Here is a 20,420-nt window from a genome sequence, read left to right as displayed (position 1 = left end):
TGACGACGCCTGAACCTCTTCAGTCCGGTTTCCTGTACAAACGTTTGCATCCCTGTATTTGTGGCTGAACTTCCGCTGCATTTGTTGTGATGTTTTGAAAGTAAAGGCTTCACGTGTTTCACACCCTCACTCGCTGCCAGCTCCTCAAAGCGGCCATTGATCTAGCAATCAAACGAAGGCTTTGGAGGCTGTTCTGTGATCAAGCGGCCCGTTCTCCTCTCTCTCCGACAGGGAGCATCACTCCTCGCATCCGAACTCCGGAAACTGGGTCAGATGATGCCATCAAGAGCATCCTGGAGCAGGCCAAGAAGGAGATCCAGTCACAGAGAGGTACAAAGACTGCACAAACCACAGGCCGCTTATGAAGCACAATAACACACACACACACACTCTCTCACACACACACAATAATAAATGCACATTCAGAGTTGTTTTGGAATTTGCTTATGGTGCTAAATTATTATTACACTCTGGAAAAAAATGAAATATATTTAAACTGATTGACTTGAGAAGAAAAATTGTGTAAGTTGACAAAATATCCTGACAGAAATGTAATTAAATTAAAACATTATTTATTTATTTATTTATTTATTTATTTATTTATTTATTTATTTATTTGTTTATTTGTTTATTTGTTTATTTTTATTCATTTATTTATTTTAATTTATTTATTTTTATGTATTTTAATTAATTTCATTTCTTTTTTTGTTTAGTTTTATTTTATTTTTTATTTTATTTACTTATTTATTTATTTTTATTCATTTATTTATAATTTTTATTTATTATTTTTATCTATTAATTTATTTTTATTTTTAATTTTTTTATTTCCTTTAATTTTTTGTTTTATTTGTTTTTTGTTTATTTATTTATTTGTATTTATTTGTATTTATTTATTTATTTTATTTATTTTTATTTATTTTTATTTATTATATTTTATTTCATTTATTTTTTTTTGTTTTATTTTACTTTTTGTTTTATTTATTTTTATTTATTTATATTTGTTTATTTATTTTATTTGTTTAATTTTATTTAATTTATTTAATTTTAATTTTTATTTATTTTTTTATTTAATTTTTTGTTTTAATTTATTATTTTGGTAACACTTTACAATAAGGGTGCATTAGTTAATGTTAGTTAACATGAACTAACAATAAATAACGCATCTATTATGTTTGTTAATGCTAACTAAACATTTATTATATATGACATATATATAATCTAACAGTAAACAAGGCCTTTTCAGTTAAGCATTAGGTAAGGTTGGAATAGTGTACACTTTACAATAAGGTTCTCAATTTTATCAACGATTGCTTTGTTAATGAAAAATCATGTTAGTAAATAGTTAACAAACATAAATACTAGTTGAAGCTGAGGTTTTGATGTAATGCACTCCAATAGAGTCCTCCTTTGTACCCGATGTTGATCAGAAACTATGAACTTATCATAAGCTCTGCATTAGTATATGAGTAGCTAACATGAACAAAGTTTGTTTATTTCTGAACCTGATTTTTTTGTTCATGCTAACTAACGCATAAACTAACATTAAGTTTACATATACAAGGATTCAGTATTGCTTTATAAATGTGTTGTTCATTATTCAATCAAGTCATCTAATCCATTAACCAATGCGTTAGCGTACGAGTAAGTAAACATTAACTAATTAAGCTGTTTATGTAAAGAGAGGCATTAGAATGTGTAAATTAACATTAACAAAAGTCTTTGTTCACTGTTAGATCATGTTTACTAAAGCATTAGCTAACACATAAGTAAATATTTAGTTAGCATTAACAAACATTAATCACTGCTTAATAGATGTGTTGTTCATTGTTAGTTCATGCTAACTAATTCGTTAACTTACATAAACTAATGCACCCTTATTGTAAAGTGTTCACATTTTATTTTGTTTTATTTTTATTTCATTGGTAAAAAATACAAATTTATTTTTTTATTTAGTTTTTTTTTACATTTTTTTATTTTGTATTATTTTGTAATTATTTTTATTTTGTTTATTTTTTATTTTGTTTTACTTTTATATATGATATTATTTTAAAACAAAAATGAAAAACAAAAGCATGAAATAAAGAAATGTATGCTTAAAAGTATAAATTTAACCCAATTTATACACTGTAAAAAGTTTTGACCTTAAATTGACAGTAAAATAGTGGCTAATAATTGCTTTACTTTCACGGTAAAATACTGTATGTAAATTCACAGCGAATAACTGTGAGATAGTTCACAGTAATTTACTGTGATTTTGTTAGATGAAACTACTGTGAAATTACAACCATACAGTGTAACTTCACAGAAAGTCCATTACTGTGATTTCACAGTATTATTTTGTAGAATAACTATATTTTACTGTGAAGCAGGCTTTCCTCGGCTAGTCATTTTGACATTTACCCTGACTTTGAAATAATTTTGGGTGTTTAACAGTGTTTGGTTTTATGAATCAATTACTTTTGTTCCAGTTTATTACCTTTTTGGCTAAGCACAAAGTTATGTTTATTAAAAATTATTTATTATTTCCATATATATATATATATATATATATATATATATATATATATATATATATATATATATATATATATATATATATATATATATATATATATATATATATATATATAATAAATTAATAAAGGTGCAGTGCACCCAAAAATGAAGATTTACTATGACATTTATGTTGTTTCAAAACAGGATGATAAATAAAACAACAGTTATTTTTGAAGATTTTGTTTTGCCGAATTGTTTTTGGGTCTGCAATAACACTCTGTTATTTAAAAAAAAAAAAAAAGTGTCAATACTACCATAAAAGTTCATTTGAAGAATACCTGTGTTAAATAAAACAAATAAAAGTTTAAATTAACATGTAAAAAATATAGCCCTTTTACAGTAATTTGCTGTAATCATGCTACCTGCATTAATTTCACAATAAAGTTATGAATGCAACACATTACTGTAAATTTTACAGTTAAATCCTGTAAAGTGATACTGATGTAATTTACTGTGAAAAAAATACAGTAATATACAGTAATATATTGTGAAAATCTAGAACATCTATTACATGCATACATATACACATCTTTTACTTCTCATGCTTAATTTAGTCATGAAAAATTAATCATTAATAAAGTATGAAAACACAATTATTAAACACATTATAAACGTGCTTATAAGTCAAGAATACAGCATTTGTACCTGCAGTTATAAAATACTTACTAACGTTTATTAATGCAGAGTTAATGCTTAACAGATAATGAATCCACTATATGCCTAATAAATGATTCATAGTGTGTAGTTATTATAAAGTGTTACCAATATAGCTTAAAGGAGCTAATAATTTTGACCTTAAAATGGTTTTAAAAAGATAAAAACTGCTTTTATTCTAGCTGAAATAAAACAAATAAGACTTTCTTCTGAAGAAAAAAATTATAGGAAATACTGTGAAAAAATTCTTGCATTATTAAACATAATTTGGGAAATAAAAGAAGGAAATAGAATCACAGGAGGGCGAATAACTTTGACTTCAACTGTATAATACGTGTTCACTATAGTGTATTGAGTGTTTGTTATTGTGTGTGTTCAACAGGTGACTGTAAGTCATCTCTAGGCTGTCCATCTGGCCGTAGCAGCACCGGTGCAGGCAGCAGTTCAGACGAGGCCATCAAAAGCATCCTAGAGCAGGCCCGTCGGGAGATGCAGGCGCAGCAGCAGGCCCTGCTGGAGATGGAGGTGTGTGGACGCTCCTCCGCCAGCGAGCGCCTCTCCATTCACGATCCACCCAAGAGTCAAGCGTCCTCCACACCACCCTTCATCAAACAAGAAGAGGGCATATCCGTCCCTCAGAGTCTGTCCAATCCTACCGGCAGCCCGCAGACGCCACTGAGTGTCCTGTCGCCCGCCGCATTCGTCCAGAACATCATCCGAAAGGTCAAGTCGGAGATCGGGGAGGCCGGGACGTATTTTGACCAGCATTGGTCTGTGGAGCGCAGCGCCGCCGTCATGGGACCGTTCACCTCAGTTTCTCCATCTCTTTCCTCTTCATCCTCCACATCCATGCCTCGTCCCTGGCCGCGGATAGAGAATGGAGACTGTCCCGCAAACGGAGAAGACACATCCGCACCCGAAGATGAGCCCATGCTAAGCCGACAGGTAAGGGTCAAAATTGTAACATAAGAGAAGCAATGCGGACCGCGTAAATGAGGGATGTCAAACTCAATTCCTGGAGGGCCGCAGCCCTGCACAGTTTAGTTCCAACCCTGCTTCAACACACTTACCTGTAGGTTTCAAACAAGCCTGAAGGACTCAATTAGTTTGTTTAGGTGTGTTTAATTAGGGTTGGAACTAAACTGTGCAGGGCTGCGGCCCTCCAGGAGTTTGACATCCCTGGCGTAAATGATGAGGAGAAATTATTTATTAACAAATAAGATAACTCACAAAGGATATTTAAAGCAAGACAGTGGTGAATAGCGTATGTATGGTAGTGAACTGAGCACATGATCCCAACCAATGCAAAATAATTAAAACGGCTGGAAGCTCCGGCTAATCGAGCTCACCTCTCACGTATAGACGACAAATAATGGGTGTCAGGTGAGATAACCAACCAAATCACAAAATCAGTTTAAGTTAGCTTAATAGTAAATTTAGTATTAGCAAATTTAAGTAGACTAAACAGAAAGCAATCAAGTTGTCCCCAAAAAAACCCTCACGAGTTGTGTTGTTTCAGCTCCTTTTAAATAAGAATATTCAACAAACAGCAAATGTAATTTTTTAAGAGAGTACACTGAAGGAAATGCTGGGTTCCTCACAATTCCTTCATGTTGTCTCAACTCAAATTGATTAAGTTAACTGAATTGTGTTTAGGAATTTAAGTAGATTAAACATAAAGCAATTAAGTTAATTAAGAATTGTGTTAATTCAGCTCATTAAAAAAAGCAGGTAATTAGTAGTTTATTGAGCTAAAAGTATAGTTAATGGTTTATTAATAACACAAATTATGCATTAAAAGTGAATTTTTCTACTTCCTGCTATTAAATAGCAGGTAATTAGTAGTTTATCAAGCTTAAAATTGTATGGTTTGTTATTACCCGGAATTGTACATTAAAATAATAAACAAGTTTGAACAAGCTTTATTAAAGGGTCACGAAACACCAAAACACATTTTTTGAGCTGTTGTCACTAAAAAGTGTAAATTGGTTGTTTTTGCGTTATTTCAAGCAAATTCGTTCTTCTGGTTTAAAACTAATTTTTGAAGCTGCGTCACGGTCATGAGATAAAAGCGTAATGACTGGACGTCTGTGCCAGAGTGTGTCTTATTACGTCTTACAGTGTGATGCATTAATGCATGAGTAAGGCTTGGTTCAACGGTACGGTACGGTGCGGTATTTATTGAATCATTTACAGGAAAAACAAAACTAATGAAAAGACTCGAAAAAAGTGACAAAAGTGTTTATTTACCTTAGCACTGACTTATCAATGATATACAAATTAGCCATCTATCTGTAAGTTTCGAAACAGGAACTTCAATTTTTCAATTTTAATAACAAAAAACTATTAAACCATATATATATATAAAAAAAAATAAAGTTTCAATTTAGTATTGTTGAAAACTCATCACATTTAACATTTAATCACTCACTCACTTAGATAGAGATGGGTTTTTTTTAAGAAAAGTTATCATATAACTATAATCTGGTAAAAGCTGGGATCCCTGGGCATTTACAATGTCCCCTGCAACAGAAAAAAAACCCTCTCATTTGGGACTGAGGTTTCTGGGACAGAGAGATATGATTTAGCCCAGGTTGACAGCAGTGGGTAACGCTGTGCATTGTCTTTCCACCACTTGAGAGGACAAACCATGAGTGAGATAGAGGTCTCTTTGCGGTACAAGTCAATGGCTGTATTCTGCAGTCCCCATGACTGTTTTTAGTCGTATTCCCTGACTTATATTTCACCACAGTCTGGCAGTGCCTGCATACCGTTTTTTTTTTTGTCTGTCACCTTTTCTCCTTTTTCGTATCTTTTTAAAAAGAAACCGAAATGCTTCCACACATCCGATTTAAAACCCGCTTTAGGTTTGATCATTTCCAGCTCTTTTTCTTCCCCGCTACTAGCAACACACTCCATTTCCGCATTACTGGACTATACAGACCTCAAAGGATGATGGCCACGCCTAGGCTGATGGGAATTGTAGTTGCCGCTATCTCCCATTTACTTCATTTGCCTAATCAAACTTTTTTTCAGAACTACAGTTTTATTGAGTCATGCGCCTACGGTAATATTGAAAAAAATTACTATTGCTGTATGACGGTATTTACAATATTGTTACATCCCTATAAAACAATCAAGTTGTCTGAAAGTACTTAAGAATTGTGTTGTTTCAGCTGATTTCATATAGGAAGTTTAAACAAACAACAAATGTAACAGTGTACTTACTATTAATAAGCAGCTAATTAGTAGTTTATTGAGTCTTAACTATAGTTACAAAGTCTTATTAATAAGGCAAATTGTGCATTCAAATAAAGTGTGAATTGTTCTGCCTCCTATTCAATAGCATGTAGTTAGTAGTTTATTGAGCTAAAAGTCTTGAGGGTGTCACACACCAGATGCGCTTCTCAGCACCTCGACAGCGTGCACATGACAGTTGAAAGTATCGCACACCAGATGCGCACATTCGCATGTTATTTTAAATGAAACTATTCAGATGGCGCTCTGTGGCGCGGCAGAAAAAGGAACAGTGTGCTGAGTCGTGGCTGGGCACAGAAGAACGCCGGCGACTTGCGGCGCCGGTTTGTGTACCCTGATAGAAACCCGTGTTTAGAATTCTGAAATGCATGCCGCTGCGTGGTGCGACGCTTCTGGTGTGTGACCCCCTTTAGTTAAAGGTTTGTTAATAAGGCAAATAGTGCATTAAAATAATAATGCAAATAGTGCTTCCTACAGACTCTAGTTATAGTTTCATTAATAGCACAAGTTGTGCATTAAAATAAAGTGACTTTTTCTGCTTCCTGCTATTCAATAGCATGTTATTAGCAGTTTATTGAGCTAAAAATCTTTGTTAATGGTTTATTAATAACACAAATTAAACATTAAATAATTAAACAAGTTTGAACATGCAGCAAAGGTCATTTTATTATGGTTTGTTAATAATGGGAATTGTACATTAAATAATTAAACAAGTTTAAACAAGCAATAAAAGTCATTTTTTGGGTGCACTAACTATATAAATGAGCAGATAATTAGTAGTTTATTGAGCTTAAAGTCTTAGTTAATGGTTTGTTAATAGCCTTTTCTGCTTCCTACTATTAATAAGCAGATAACTAGTAGTTTATTGAGCTAAAAGTTTTATTAATACCATTAAATATACTTTAAAATAAAGAGTGACCTTTTCTTGTTCCTACAGGTGGAGATCAAGGTGGAGCCGGATGCGTCGGTCAGCAGCGAGGCGTCCTGTGGGGGAGGACGGGTGTCATTTTACCCCACCTACATCCCTCGCACCCTGAAGCCCACTGTCCCACCGCTGACTCCAGAGCAGTACGAGATGTACATGTACCGTGAGGTGGACACGCTGGAGCTCACGCGGCAGGTCAAGGAGAAACTGGCCAAGAACGGCATCTGCCAGAGGATCTTCGGGGAGAAGGTGTGTGGGATTGTTTGTGTGTTTGTCCTGAAACGCCGCAGCTGGAGAGCAGAAGCTTTCCTCATAATGAGTCGAGATCAAAAGAATCGGTGCAGGAAAATAAACCTGATATGATAATGCACTCGTAAAGTTTTAAGTTAAAGAGTTTTGCTGAGATTTTAGAAAGTATATATACAGTTGATGTCGAAATTATTAGCCCCCTGAATTATTCGCCCCCCTGTTTATTTTTTCCCCCAATTTCTGTTAATGAAGACCAGCTTTTTTCAGGACATTTCTAACATAATAGTTTTAATAACTCATTTCTAATAACTGATTTATTTTATCTTTGACATGATGACAGTAAATAATATTTGATTAGATATTTTTTAAGACACTTCTATACAGCTTAAAGTGACATTTAAAGGCTTAACTAGGTTAATGAGGTTAACTGGGCAGGTTAGGGTAATTAGGCAAGTTATTTTATAACGATAATTTGTTCTATAGACTATCGAAAACAAATATAGCTTAAAGGGGCTAATAATTTTGACCTTAAAAACTTTTTTTTAAATTAAAATTCTTGCCAAAATAAAACAAATTAGAATTTCTCCAGAAGATAAAATATTATCAGACATACTGTGAAAATTTCCTGGCTCTGTGAAACATCATTTGGGAAATATTTAAAGGGGGGCTAATAATTCAGACTTCAACTGTATTTCCTATAATATTTTTTCTTCTGGAGAAAGTCTTTTATTTTAGTTAATATTGACTCAAATATATATATATATATATATATATATATATATATATATATATATATATATATATATATATATATATATATATATATATATATATATATATATATATATATATATATATATACATGTATATATATATATTTATTTTTTTTATTTTTTTGAGTCAATATTATTAGCCCCCTTAAGAAATGATTATTTTTGATTGGTTACAGAACAACTGTTGTCCACTGACTTGCCTAGTTAAAATTTAAATTTATCTGGTTAAACTTTTAAATGGCATCTTTAAGATTAAATAACTAGTCAAATATTATGTACTGTGATCATGACGAAGAGAAAATCCTCTGGTTATTAGAAATTATTAATTAAAACAATTATTATTAGAGATGTGTAAAAAAAAATCTCTTTATTGAAAAGGGAAATACATCAAAAAATTCATTTAGAAATAGAAAGAGGGACAATTTTTTTTTGTTATGCAAATTTCATATATTTTGAATATTTTGTTATGCAAGATATATAATATTTATATATATTCATGTATTTTTTATGAGGCAAAACTGATTTTTTTTACAAATATATATATATTTATATATATTTACAAAATAAAGCTATCATCAGTCATGTGTGTAATGTGACAAAGTAGCAATTAAATAACCTACCTGAAAAAGTTTTTCATTCATTCATTCATTTTCTTTTTGACTCTTTTTGTCCCTTTATTAATCTGGGGATGCCACAGTGGAATGAACCGACAACTTATTCAGCATATGTTTCACACACCGGATGCCCTTCCAGCCGCAACCCATCTCTGAGAAACATCCATACACACTCATTCACACTCATACACTACAAACGATTTAGCCTACCCAGTTCACCTGTACTGCATGTCTCTGGACTGTGGGGGAAACCGGAGCACCCGGAGGAAACCCACATGTACGCAGGGAGAACATGCAAACTCCACACAAAAACTGACCCAGCCGAGGCTCGAATCAGCGACCTGTGAGGCAACAGCACTACCTACTGCGTTGCCTGAAAAATTGAAAAATTTGATTTATTATTTTTAAATATTAAATAATGTTAAAATAATGCTACTTTTTATTTTATAAACATCTTTGTCACTAATTGGTCATTGTAATGCAAACCTGCTGAATAAAAGTATTTGTTTCAATAGAATAAATATTATACTCTAAAGATTTGAGTGGTAATGTGGGTTCAATAATGACAATAAAACTTTAAATATAATATATATAATAACCTTTTACGTATAGCCCTCATTTGTTTTTGTATCAAAAGTATGTACATTAATAGGTTGTAATATTTGTGTTTTAATCGTATGTGTGACCCCGGATCACGGGTTTATTTTAGCAAGTTCAAATGATTTATATTTTATACTAGAAGTCTTTGCAATTTTAAGTAAACATCATGTTTCATGACAATATTTTTATGACAATCTCTTCCCTATATATAATTAAAGTCATTTTGATTGGTAATATGCATGCTAAGAACTTAATATGAACAACTTTAAAGCCGATTTTCTCAATATTTGGATTTTTTTGATCCCTCAGATATTCAAATAGTTGTATGCTGGTATTAAACCATACATCAACAGAAAGCTTATTTATACAGCTGATGTAAATATCATTTCCAAAAAGAGACCCTCGTGACTGGATTTTGTGGTTCAAGGTCAAAAAGATTTTTTATAATAATAAACATAATTATTTAATAATAACAAACATAATGCCTTCTTCCAAAGTAAAAGTAGGACTGTCTTTAGAAAAGAATCTCCCAGAGATTTTGAGCAGTTTTCTGAGTTCTCTTTTGCGCTGCTGTTTTATATTGTCTTCTGCTGCCCTCTAGTGTCCTCCAGTGTAACTGACAGTCACAGTGAAGGTTTAGTTTTACCGTGGTGTTGTTGTTAACTCTTCCTCGTGTCTCTCAGGTGCTGGGTTTGTCTCAGGGCAGTGTAAGCGACATGTTATCCAGGCCTAAACCCTGGAGTAAACTAACCCAGAAGGGCCGCGAGCCGTTTATCCGCATGCAGCTCTGGCTCCTGGATCAGCTGGGTCACGGACTCAATCAACTACCCAACCACAACCACAGCCAGGGTCAGTCCTGCAAAAACACACACCCCAGCTGCTTTTATATGCTAAAACATTGTATACACTATTAAAAAAATTACACTCAAGTAAAAATTGTAAGGTAGCTTGCTGGACAGCTTTTTTTTTTGAGTTGACTCAACTTTTAACCCAAGCTCTGCAGTTGACTCGATTTAAGTTGAATCAACTCATTAAAGAAAGTTGTGCAGCAATGTTAAGTTTATTTTTTTAACATTTGTTTCATTGGTTAAAATATGATTGATTTAGTTTTGGTCTCAGAACAATTAAAAATGCGATTATAAATGTAAAGTATAGCAATCCTAAATTGTAATTTAGATGTAAAAAATATGATATTTTGAATAGTCCTTTGAAAAGATTAATCAGTTTATTGGCATTTCGGTAATGATAAAAATTGAATATAAAATGTGCTTTATTTCCATGAAAATAATAGAACCATGCAGAACATTTTCATCTTCCTTTGCTCTGTTCGGTGCTTGTGATAATTTTATCTTGAATAAATAATAATTTTATCATAATTAAATATGATCTGCATGTGTTTTCTCAGAGAAGAGTCCTGTGACAAGCCGCTCATCTCCGTCTCCTCCAGCGAGTCCCGCTGATGCTCAGTCCAGCACTGTTCTGGAGCCGGTGAGTCTGGCGCTGGAGAGCAGCAAGGAGAACCAGCAGCCACAGCCGCCACAGCCGCTGGAGCCCCACGGGGTGAAGAGCTCCGTCATGATCCCCCAGCAGACCCACACGCCGCTAGGCATCCAGGAGCTGGTGGCCATGTCCCCCGAGTTGGACACTTACGCCATCACCAAAAGAGTCAAGGAGGTGCTGACTGACAACAACCTAGGTGATCTACAGCATCTACATACTTAAAGTGTTAACCTGTTAGCCAGCACTCACTTTTAAGGCTTTACACCTACCTAACTTTAAAGGGCCATGAAACCCCCTCGTTTCAGCAGGGTGTTTTCACACCTCTACTTTGGAAAAAGTCAGGAAAGTGGGCGTGTCCAGCTCTGTTTAGGGGGGAGTGTCGGAGGAAGGAAAGAGGGAAGGTCCGTAAAAATTTGCATAAAAATGGGAGTGTCGGTTTGGGCACGTGCTGATTTTCACAGAGGCAAAACAAACACAGATGCAGAGGAGAAAGACAGTGACTGTGTTTACATGGACATCAGTAATCAAATTATTTGCCAAATTATTAAATGGTGGACTTTAACTGCAGTTTGGCTCTTTCATTCAGGAATTTCATTCATGCCCCTCATGAGAAACGAGATATTTGATTAGAGGAGCTGCTGGAAGTGTGTATTTTTCATGCAATGTTTGATACCGCACGTGACAGAAAAAACCTCCGCATTTCCCGGAAACTTGGTTTAGTAGCGTCAGAAAGCCGTGTGTGTTATTCCTGTCACAAAATGCGGCGAAAATCTTTCACAGCGGTAAATTTGATTGTGGTGCTTACACGTTTACACTCTAGAGCAGCATTTACAGCGGATTTTTCAGTCCGTAATATTGTAGTGATGTTAACGTACTGTAAACTTTCAGTAATTTAGAAATCATTTGACTAAGGTCCTACTTTAAACACTAAAAGAGTACTGCTGACGATGCGAACTAGCTTTTGAATAAACAAAGACACTGATCGCTTACCAAATCTGTAGAGACAGGACAATCAACACCAACTGGAGTCGCGTCTTTATTAAAAGTAGACGAGCGGCAAATTCGGATTTCACCATTTCCAGATGAGAAAAGCTCTTGGATAAAAAAAAAATTCCTTAGACTTGTATTTATGTCCAGCGTCGCTTGCACTGTTATCCACACGTGAGTCCAGCTGCACTCTCATAGTGGTAAAATGAAAACAAAATCTTTACTGCAATAAATTATAAACGCAACACTGACGACCCGTATCTCCAAACAATTCAAGTTCTCCCGCTTGGCAACACAACGTGGCGTCTCTCTGCTGTCTGAACACTGTAACAGTTACAAACAGTCTTCGAAGCTATCATGCATATTAATGAAGTTGCACCGCACACACAATAGAGCGCGCTGATGGGTTTGAACCAAGTCTTACTCATGAATGAATGCAGCACACTCAGAGATGTCATAAGGTACTCCGAGGTACAGACGTCCAGTCTACATGCTGTAATACACGCTAAAATCTCATGGCCGTGACGCAGCTTCGAAAATTGCTTTTAAACCGGAAGTACAAATTTGCTGGAAATACCGCAAACACAACCTATTTTCACTTGTTAGTGAAATATATGTGTCCTAATAGTGTTATTAGCAGTGTGCGACACAGATACGACTGTCAACAGCTCAAAACATGTGTTTTGGTGTTTTGTGACCCTTTAAACAGTAGCAGTTAATGACCCCAGTGCGCTACAAACTAAAATTAGGTGTCATTGGAAAGAAGACACTTTAAGCTTAATGCTATGGTGGAAATTTTCATGCTAAAAATGTAAAAATGTATACATTATGATGTAATGAGAGAGAAAAATTGTACTGTTTAATTTTTTTTTTTAGAAAAAAATATGCCTTGAATTTGTGAAAATAAACAACCTAACTTAATTTCTTCATGTTGTCCCTACACAAATCGATTATGTGGAACCCTTATACGGTATAGTTGAAAAAAATTATTGGCACTCCTGTGAAATTTGCGTTCTTTTTTAAATATTCCCCAAGTGCTCTTTACAGAGTAAAAAATTGTCACTGTATTTCCTATTTAATATATTTCTGGAGAAAGTCTTTTTCTTTTAGTTTGGCTAATGCTTCTTATTTTGTGACTATAGATTCAGTTTATAAATGAATATAAAGTTCAGCATTTATTTATTCATTTTCTTTTCCGTTTAGTCCCTTTATTGATCCAGGGTCGCCACAGTGAAATGAACCGCTAACTTATCCAGCTCATGTTTAATGCAGCGGATGCCCTTCCAGCTGCAACCCATCTCTGGGAAACATCCATTCACACTCATACACTATAGACAGTTTAGCCTACCCAATTCACCTGTACCGCATGTCTTTGGACTGTGGGGGAAACCGGAGCACCCGGAGGAAACCCACATAAACACAGGGAGAACATGCAAACTCCACACAGAAGCGCCAACTGACCCAGCTGGGACTCGAACCAGCGACCTTCTTGCTGTGAGGCGACAGCACTACCTACTGTGCCAGTGTGCCGCCACTTTTTTTTTAAAGTTTTGAATCTGTTTATTGAACCGGTTCAAGTCAGACACTCGGAAATAGTACTCTTGTTTGTTTTATCCTGCTTTCCATTAAAAATATAAAAAAATTCTAAAATCGAGACTATTTACTTGACAAAAAAAGCCGTGTTTGACTTTTTTTGTAAAAAAAAATTAATAATAATATCAATAAAACGTGTTAATGAATTTTACCTCTAAAATTAATGCATCCTGATTAAAATGTTTAGATATTTTTAACTGAAAAAAAGAAAAACTATTTATATACAGTTGAAATTATTATTAGCTCTTTTCAATTATTTCCCAGATGATGTTTAACAGAGCTAAGAAATTTTCACAGTATTTCCTATAATATTTTTTCGTCTGGAGAAATTTGTTTCGTCTTATTTGTTTTATTTCGGCTAGAATAAAAGCAGTTTTTAATTTTTTAAAGCCATTTTAAAGTCAACATTATTAGCCCTCTTGAGCAGTTTTGTTTTTGATAGTCTACAGCAGTGGTTCTCAAAGTGGGGGTCGGGACCCCCCGAGGGGTCGCGGGGCAATGAAGGGGGGTCGCCTGGTGATTTCCAAAAATCTATATATTTTTATTAAACCATAAGAATTAACATATTTTATCCATAACTATACTGAAAATAAAAATAGTCGTTTATAGTTACTATATACTATATAGTTACTATAGTAGCTTATAGTTACTAGTTCTATTGGATTGTGACCCCTGGGGTAATTACATTATATTCAAGGCAGCAATAGCGTCAGATGCATTTTGATTTTATAACATCAGGTTATACTTTCTGGCACATTTAAAGCACGGACACAAATTTAATTGGTGTGTCTGCGTCATTGCATGCAAGGTTTCTGTATTTATAACCACCTCAGAGGATATTGGGGGTCGCGAGTCACTGGCATTGTTATTTTAGGGGTCGCGGGCTGAAAAGTTTGGGAACCCCTGGTCTACAGAACAAACCACTATAATACAACGACTTGCCTAATTACCCTAACCTGCCTAATTAATCTAATTAAGTCTTTAAATGTCACTTTAAGCTAAATACAAGTATCTTAAAACATATCTAGTCAAATATTATGTGCTATTTTACTATCTTATCAGGAGGGCTAATAAATCTGACTTCAACTGTATATATATTATATATTTTTTGCAGTAATTATACAATACAAATTTTACAAATGCAGTACATATACAATACAAATAAACAGAATAATAAGTGCTGTAGGCCATGTTAGTAACTGTGTGTGTATCTGCAGGTCAGCGTCTATTTGGAGAGAGCATTCTGGGATTGACGCAGGGCTCAGTGTCTGACCTGCTGTCCAGGCCGAAGCCATGGCATAAACTCAGTCTGAAGGGTCGAGAGCCGTTCGTCCGCATGCAGCTGTGGCTCAACGACCCACACAACGTCGACAAACTCAGAGACGTCAAGAAGATGGAGAAGAAAGGTATGAAAACAAACTACTGTTCAAAACATTTATTGTTATTAAAGGACAATTACTTCAAGGGATAGTTCACCCATAAATGTTCATTTGCTCACTTTTTCCTCATCCTCTGGTTGATACGAACCTTTTATGTGTTTTTATTTAATTAAACTGCGGACACTGAATGCTTAGATAGAAATGTAAAAATGTACATTCATACACCCTGTCATACAGGTGCAGTTCGCTGTCAGAATGCAGTTGTTTTGCTTGTTGATGATTACCCAGGCCTTGTAAAGCTCTGTCTTCTTTCCTTGTCTTTTGCTAGGCAGAACCTCGGTTTTCAACATTACATATGTCATGACTGTCTGTGCCCACCAGAGGGCACTGTAGTTCGAAATTAACTCATAGCGAACTACAGTCCCTAAAGACTACAAATCCATATATACCACGCGCATACACCCGGAACCCACTTACACTGATTTGTATTCAAAGCTGTCTCTGTTTCCTGTTGACTTCTTGGACTATTTATACAGCCATTCTCCCATTGTTTGTCATTTCGTCCTTGTTGGTATGTTGTTCCGTGCAGTATTTTGTATCCTGCCATAGTCTTGAGTCTTGTTTCTAGTTAATCTGTCATAGTTCCTTGTTTTGTTTGTTTGTTTGCTACTTTGTACTTTGGATATTTTAGATTTTTCTGTTACCGCATGTTTTCATCATTTAATTGCTATTGAATCCAACACTCTTTTTGTCTTCGTCCCGTCAACGTACCGTGACAACATAGTGTTGAATCTGGTAATCATAGAACATTATTTCTTGCACATGACCACACAGAACAACATTCTTGGCATCCAAAGTCTTGTAGGCCTTTAACTTCTCTCTTGTAAAATCACTTGGAGATTCACTGAGAGAGTTGTATATTTGGGGTGGATGCTTGGCTATTTCTTCTTATCCAATATCCATTAGGAGGGTGCTATCGCAAATAGACCTGTCAGACAAACGCCGCTCACTTTAATGTTAATAATTTTGCTGAATAACTGTGCTTATCACTGGGTGACAAGCTGTTATAATACGCTTAAAGCTTTATGTAAATAATAAATGTAATTAATAGGGCTGTCAAAATTAGCACTTTAACGCACGTGATTAATTTAAAATATTTAAAAAATATCGCAGTTGCTGTTTTTTTTTTTATTTCCTGTTGAGGCCGACTTGTGTTCAGGGATGGCGCGTGCATAGAGGCGACCTAGGTGGCTGCAGAATAGTGAGCAAACCCCCCGGTCTTCACTTTTATCCTCTACACCCCTCCCTCACGGTCCTTAGTTTCATCCGCGAACCGGTCACTTTCGGGTTGAGGGCAGCGTGATTGCCGTTTGCCTAGAGCGCTAGTTTAGCTTGCTCCGGCCCTGCGTGTGTTTAACATGCAAAGAAATTTTGATAAGACCAAGGACATGCTTTTAGAAGGAAAGTTTTAGTATAAAACAATTAATGTCGCATCACCAGGGGCCTCATGTATCAACGCTGCGTACGCACAAAAACTTTGCATACGCCTGGTTTCACGCTCAGAATCGCTCACGTTTGGATTTACTAACGATGAACTGAACGTGGGAATGTGCGCAGCTCCACGCCAGCTTTATGGCTGGCGTACGCACAATTTTTTGTGCGTGTGTGTTTTATTTCCATTGGCGACTCCTAGAGGCAGTTGTGTTAAATTGCACTCTACAAAGTGTCTTTGAGCCTTGCAGTGGCAGCTGTATGAGACGGGTTCATCTAGCAGGTATATAAGGTTTCCATACCATACAGTTGACCAGCCAAACAGTAAAGCGCAATTTGCAGTGGTTGCCTGTTTCCCAATGTAATCTGAGCTATCTACTGCACGCACACTGCCATAAAGGCACCATGTGAAGATGAATTTGCATACGTGAATCAAAATCATTTCCATTCAATAAATGTGCGAATAAAATATGATGCACAGACTTATTAATGATTCCTACTTGTCTTTCTCGTGATAAATAGTAGGCAAAATCTGATATGTAGTGGGGGAAAAAAAAGAAGAATGAGTTCATCAGACGCTGGATTCGAACCGAGTTCATGCTCGAACGTGTCAAAACATGTTACCATTCGTTTTACGAGCTGCGCCACTGAGAATGTTAAGGGCGCTACAACATTTTACACATATAAATCACACTATTTCTTTTTTTAATCCACTCAGTGCGATGTTCAGACCCAACTGTGTTAACCGCATCAGCTAAACTCTCCCACTCTATTTTTTTCTTTTGTTGTTAATTCCGGAGGACAAACTTGCAAATAACACCGCTTTTCTCCGGTCTACCTCCGAAAGCAGCACCTTCGATTCACATTCTGTTCAAAGTTTCTCTTTTTGCTTGCTTTTGCCGTTGCTTTTTCGTTGGGTTTTGCCAAAGTAGAGTCATTAGCATATTCATACGGGGGAGGAGGCAGGGAGGAGTTTTGTGCTCGTGCATGTTGCGCTCAGTTTCACGTTCATTCTGATGTACAAAAGAATATGCGTGAGATTCGGCATACGCAGTGTTTCATACATCTGAATTTTTTCTGCGTACGCAATGTTTTAGTATGATTTCCACGCAAGTCTTCTTACATGAGGCCCCTGGCTATCCTGCGTTTCCTCCAGAGCTTCATGCAGTTTTTGGTGTTTCATTTTTAATCTTTATACTTTACCTGCAGTTCAGCAGTTCACTCTCATTCAGCATAGTTTCATTCAGGATATTTTAATGGAATTTGTTACCGCATGGAGAACAGAAAGAAAAACCTCCGCATTTCGGGACTCGGGTGATATTTAAGGTAATCAAAAATCGCTACTTACATGGTCGACTCTAGTATCAGTATTATCTTAATCATAAAAGCGGAGTATTGGTGTCCATGTAAATGGACTCAGTGAAAGTGGCAGATGAAGTCGCGAGCTGTCAAAGACAGCCCTATTCTCTGCCTTTAAGATGCTTTCATGAGCCCTCACATTTCATAAGTTTAACGTGTTTCCCTCCTACACACAACTTTTGTAAAGCGTCTGCTTCCCGTTGCTGTGTCAGAATCCTTGCATGTAAAATACAGCTATACTTTAGAACGCTTAGTTTAAGCAAATTTGATGAACGCAATCATGCGTGTTGATGAATCTGAAAGGATCCCTCGCTCACCGTGTGTGTGTGTGTGTGTGTGTGTGTGTGTGTGTGTGTGTGTGTGTGTGTGTGTGTGTGTGTGTGTGTGTGTGTGTGTGTGTGTGTGTGTGTGTGTGTGTGTGTTTGTAGTTCACTTAGAATCCAACATGGAAATCATTTTTGTTTGTTATTGACATTTATGGTTTTGAAATTCAAATGGCACTTACATGCCTGTATTTTTATTTCTGCAATAAACACAGCGTTTTGTGATTAATCATGATTAATTACAAAAAAAGTGTGATTAATTACATTAATTTTTTAAATCATTTGACAGCCCTAGTAATTAATATAACTTATTTCTAAGGCAACTCTGGAGGAAACACGGGATAGCCTGGTTATGCGACATTAATTGTTTTATACTGAAACTTTTCTTCTAAAAGCACGTCCTTGGTCTTATCAAAATTTCTTTGCATGTTAAACTGTACCGCATCGGATGTCATTCCCTCGCTGTAAATGCAAGTGTAAATGCAACCGGTAATTTCGTCTATAGGGAGTTCTGTGTTGGCGTAAGTAAAGATACACTGAGTGGAGTGAAACCGGACACCACATGAACTTATGTGAAAAGGGTGTATTAATGAGGAAGTACTATGTCCCAAAGTTTGCATGCACTTCTGTTACACATTCAGTAAAGGCTGATTTATACTTCTGCGTCAAACGTCGCATAGCCCTTCGCCGTGGCCATCGGCGTCGCTGACGTGCACCTCTCAAAAAATGTAACTACACGTCGCAACAACGCGTAGCGCAAGCTCTGTGATTGGTCGGCTTGGTAGCGCTGACGAGTCTGGGCGGGACCGAGAGCCGCGCAAATGGCGCGAGCGATTGTTTACAAGTGTGGAGTCCCGTGAAGGAGCTCCAGATGGAAAGTTTTGTTTTGTGTTTACCTTACAGTTAAAGTTGTTGCACGTCCGCCAGTTCCTGCCTCAAAATGAGCGAGTTTGAGCCACTTGTACATCCCGGAAGTGTTCAGGAAAAGCAAAAAAGCAGCGAAGAAACGACACAGAGGAACATTTACACCTCACTGCCCACTAGCGTTTCAGAAGTGTTAATGCAGACCAACAGAGACAGCGCGCAGAAGTATAAATGCACAGCCACACGCGTTGCATGCGCCGTGGGTTACGCCGGTCACTTGACGCAGAAGTATAAATCAGGCTTAAGTATGTACTTTTTACTTCACAAAAAAAGTACATACTTTTAGAACGTAGTAGAAGAATGTGAAGTGGGACTCATTGAGCACAATGTCACCTTGGGATTCAAACTGTAAAACAGAAGAGTTGGTGAAAAGAACTGCTTACATTTTCATTTCAGACAGACTTTAAAATGCAAATGAGCTACTGCTCCTCATCTCCTTTCTGGAAAAGGGTAAAGCCTTGTGCCTTAGTTACTCTTGCAATACTAAACAAAGCACGTCATGATTTTTCCAAGTACAATGTGATCCCAACATAGATAACATCTATGTTAATCTTGGAACATCCTTTTTGTTGGAAAATGTAACCCATACCTATTAACATGACTGGCCATCTGGCAATTCTGGCAAATGCCAGAAGGGCCGGACCAATTTTTAAATGTGGGCCGGTCAGTTTTATTTGTTTTTTTTAATATGTATTGTACTTAAGTGCAGACAGCTTTTATCTCTTGCTAGATGTGATATTATGATGATGATAATAAAAATAATAATAATAATAATAAATATTAAGCATTTGGCCCAATCGGCAACTGCCGTCTGGTTTCAAGATGCGCCGACCCAATCCTAGGTTACCCGGACATAATCAAAATCTGGCAAGAATGTCATATTATTTCACCATCTTTAAACCAAAATAAATAGTGAATGTGCGTGTCCTTGGGTGGGGCTGTGTCGGTGTGGTAATGTGGGCTGGTGTGGCTACAGTGCCAGGGCTGAATTTTTGTCCCAGTCCGCCCCTGCCTAATAACCCCTAAACCCAACTATAACTGTAAATGATTCCCAAAATCACAGGGGAATAATAGTTAGATAACACTCATGTAGAAGTGCATAAACCTAACCGTAAGCCTAAACATAAACGGCAAACATATCCCTGAATTCTGATTGGCTGACTGGAATGACATTGATGTTAATCCAGGAACGTGTCCTACTTGGTGAAATCAGGTTGATGAGCGAACAAAACCTT

The 20,420-nt window shown here is 36.0% G+C and overlaps 2 protein-coding genes across 5 annotated transcripts in view; one reads left to right on the top strand and one right to left on the bottom strand.

Moving 5' to 3' along the window:
- The window catches only part of gcn1 (GCN1 activator of EIF2AK4), a 779,792-nt gene that overhangs the window by 215,578 nt on the left and 543,794 nt on the right, over positions 1–20,420 (bottom strand). The gene's annotated exons all lie outside the window — the stretch shown is intronic.
- The window catches only part of cux2b (cut-like homeobox 2b), a 339,662-nt gene that overhangs the window by 314,602 nt on the left and 4,640 nt on the right, over positions 1–20,420 (top strand). For all 4 annotated transcript variants that reach the window (XM_009303733.5, XM_073910044.1, XM_073910043.1 and 1 more), the window contains 6 exons: positions 232–330; positions 3,593–4,155; positions 7,406–7,642; positions 10,313–10,478; positions 11,035–11,325; positions 14,927–15,115. In XM_009303733.5, coding sequence (XP_009302008.2) covers positions 232–330; positions 3,593–4,155; positions 7,406–7,642; positions 10,313–10,478; positions 11,035–11,325; positions 14,927–15,115 — 1,545 coding nt within the window. The remainder of the gene's footprint in view (positions 1–231; positions 331–3,592; positions 4,156–7,405; positions 7,643–10,312; positions 10,479–11,034; positions 11,326–14,926; positions 15,116–20,420) is intronic.

The sequence above is a fragment of the Danio rerio genome, chromosome 8, assembly GCF_049306965.1.
Source record: "Danio rerio strain Tuebingen ecotype United States chromosome 8, GRCz12tu, whole genome shotgun sequence".
NCBI lineage: Eukaryota > Metazoa > Chordata > Actinopteri > Cypriniformes > Danionidae > Danio > Danio rerio.
Note: the sequence above shows the minus strand (reverse complement) of the source record. Positions and strands in the feature narration are given on the sequence as shown.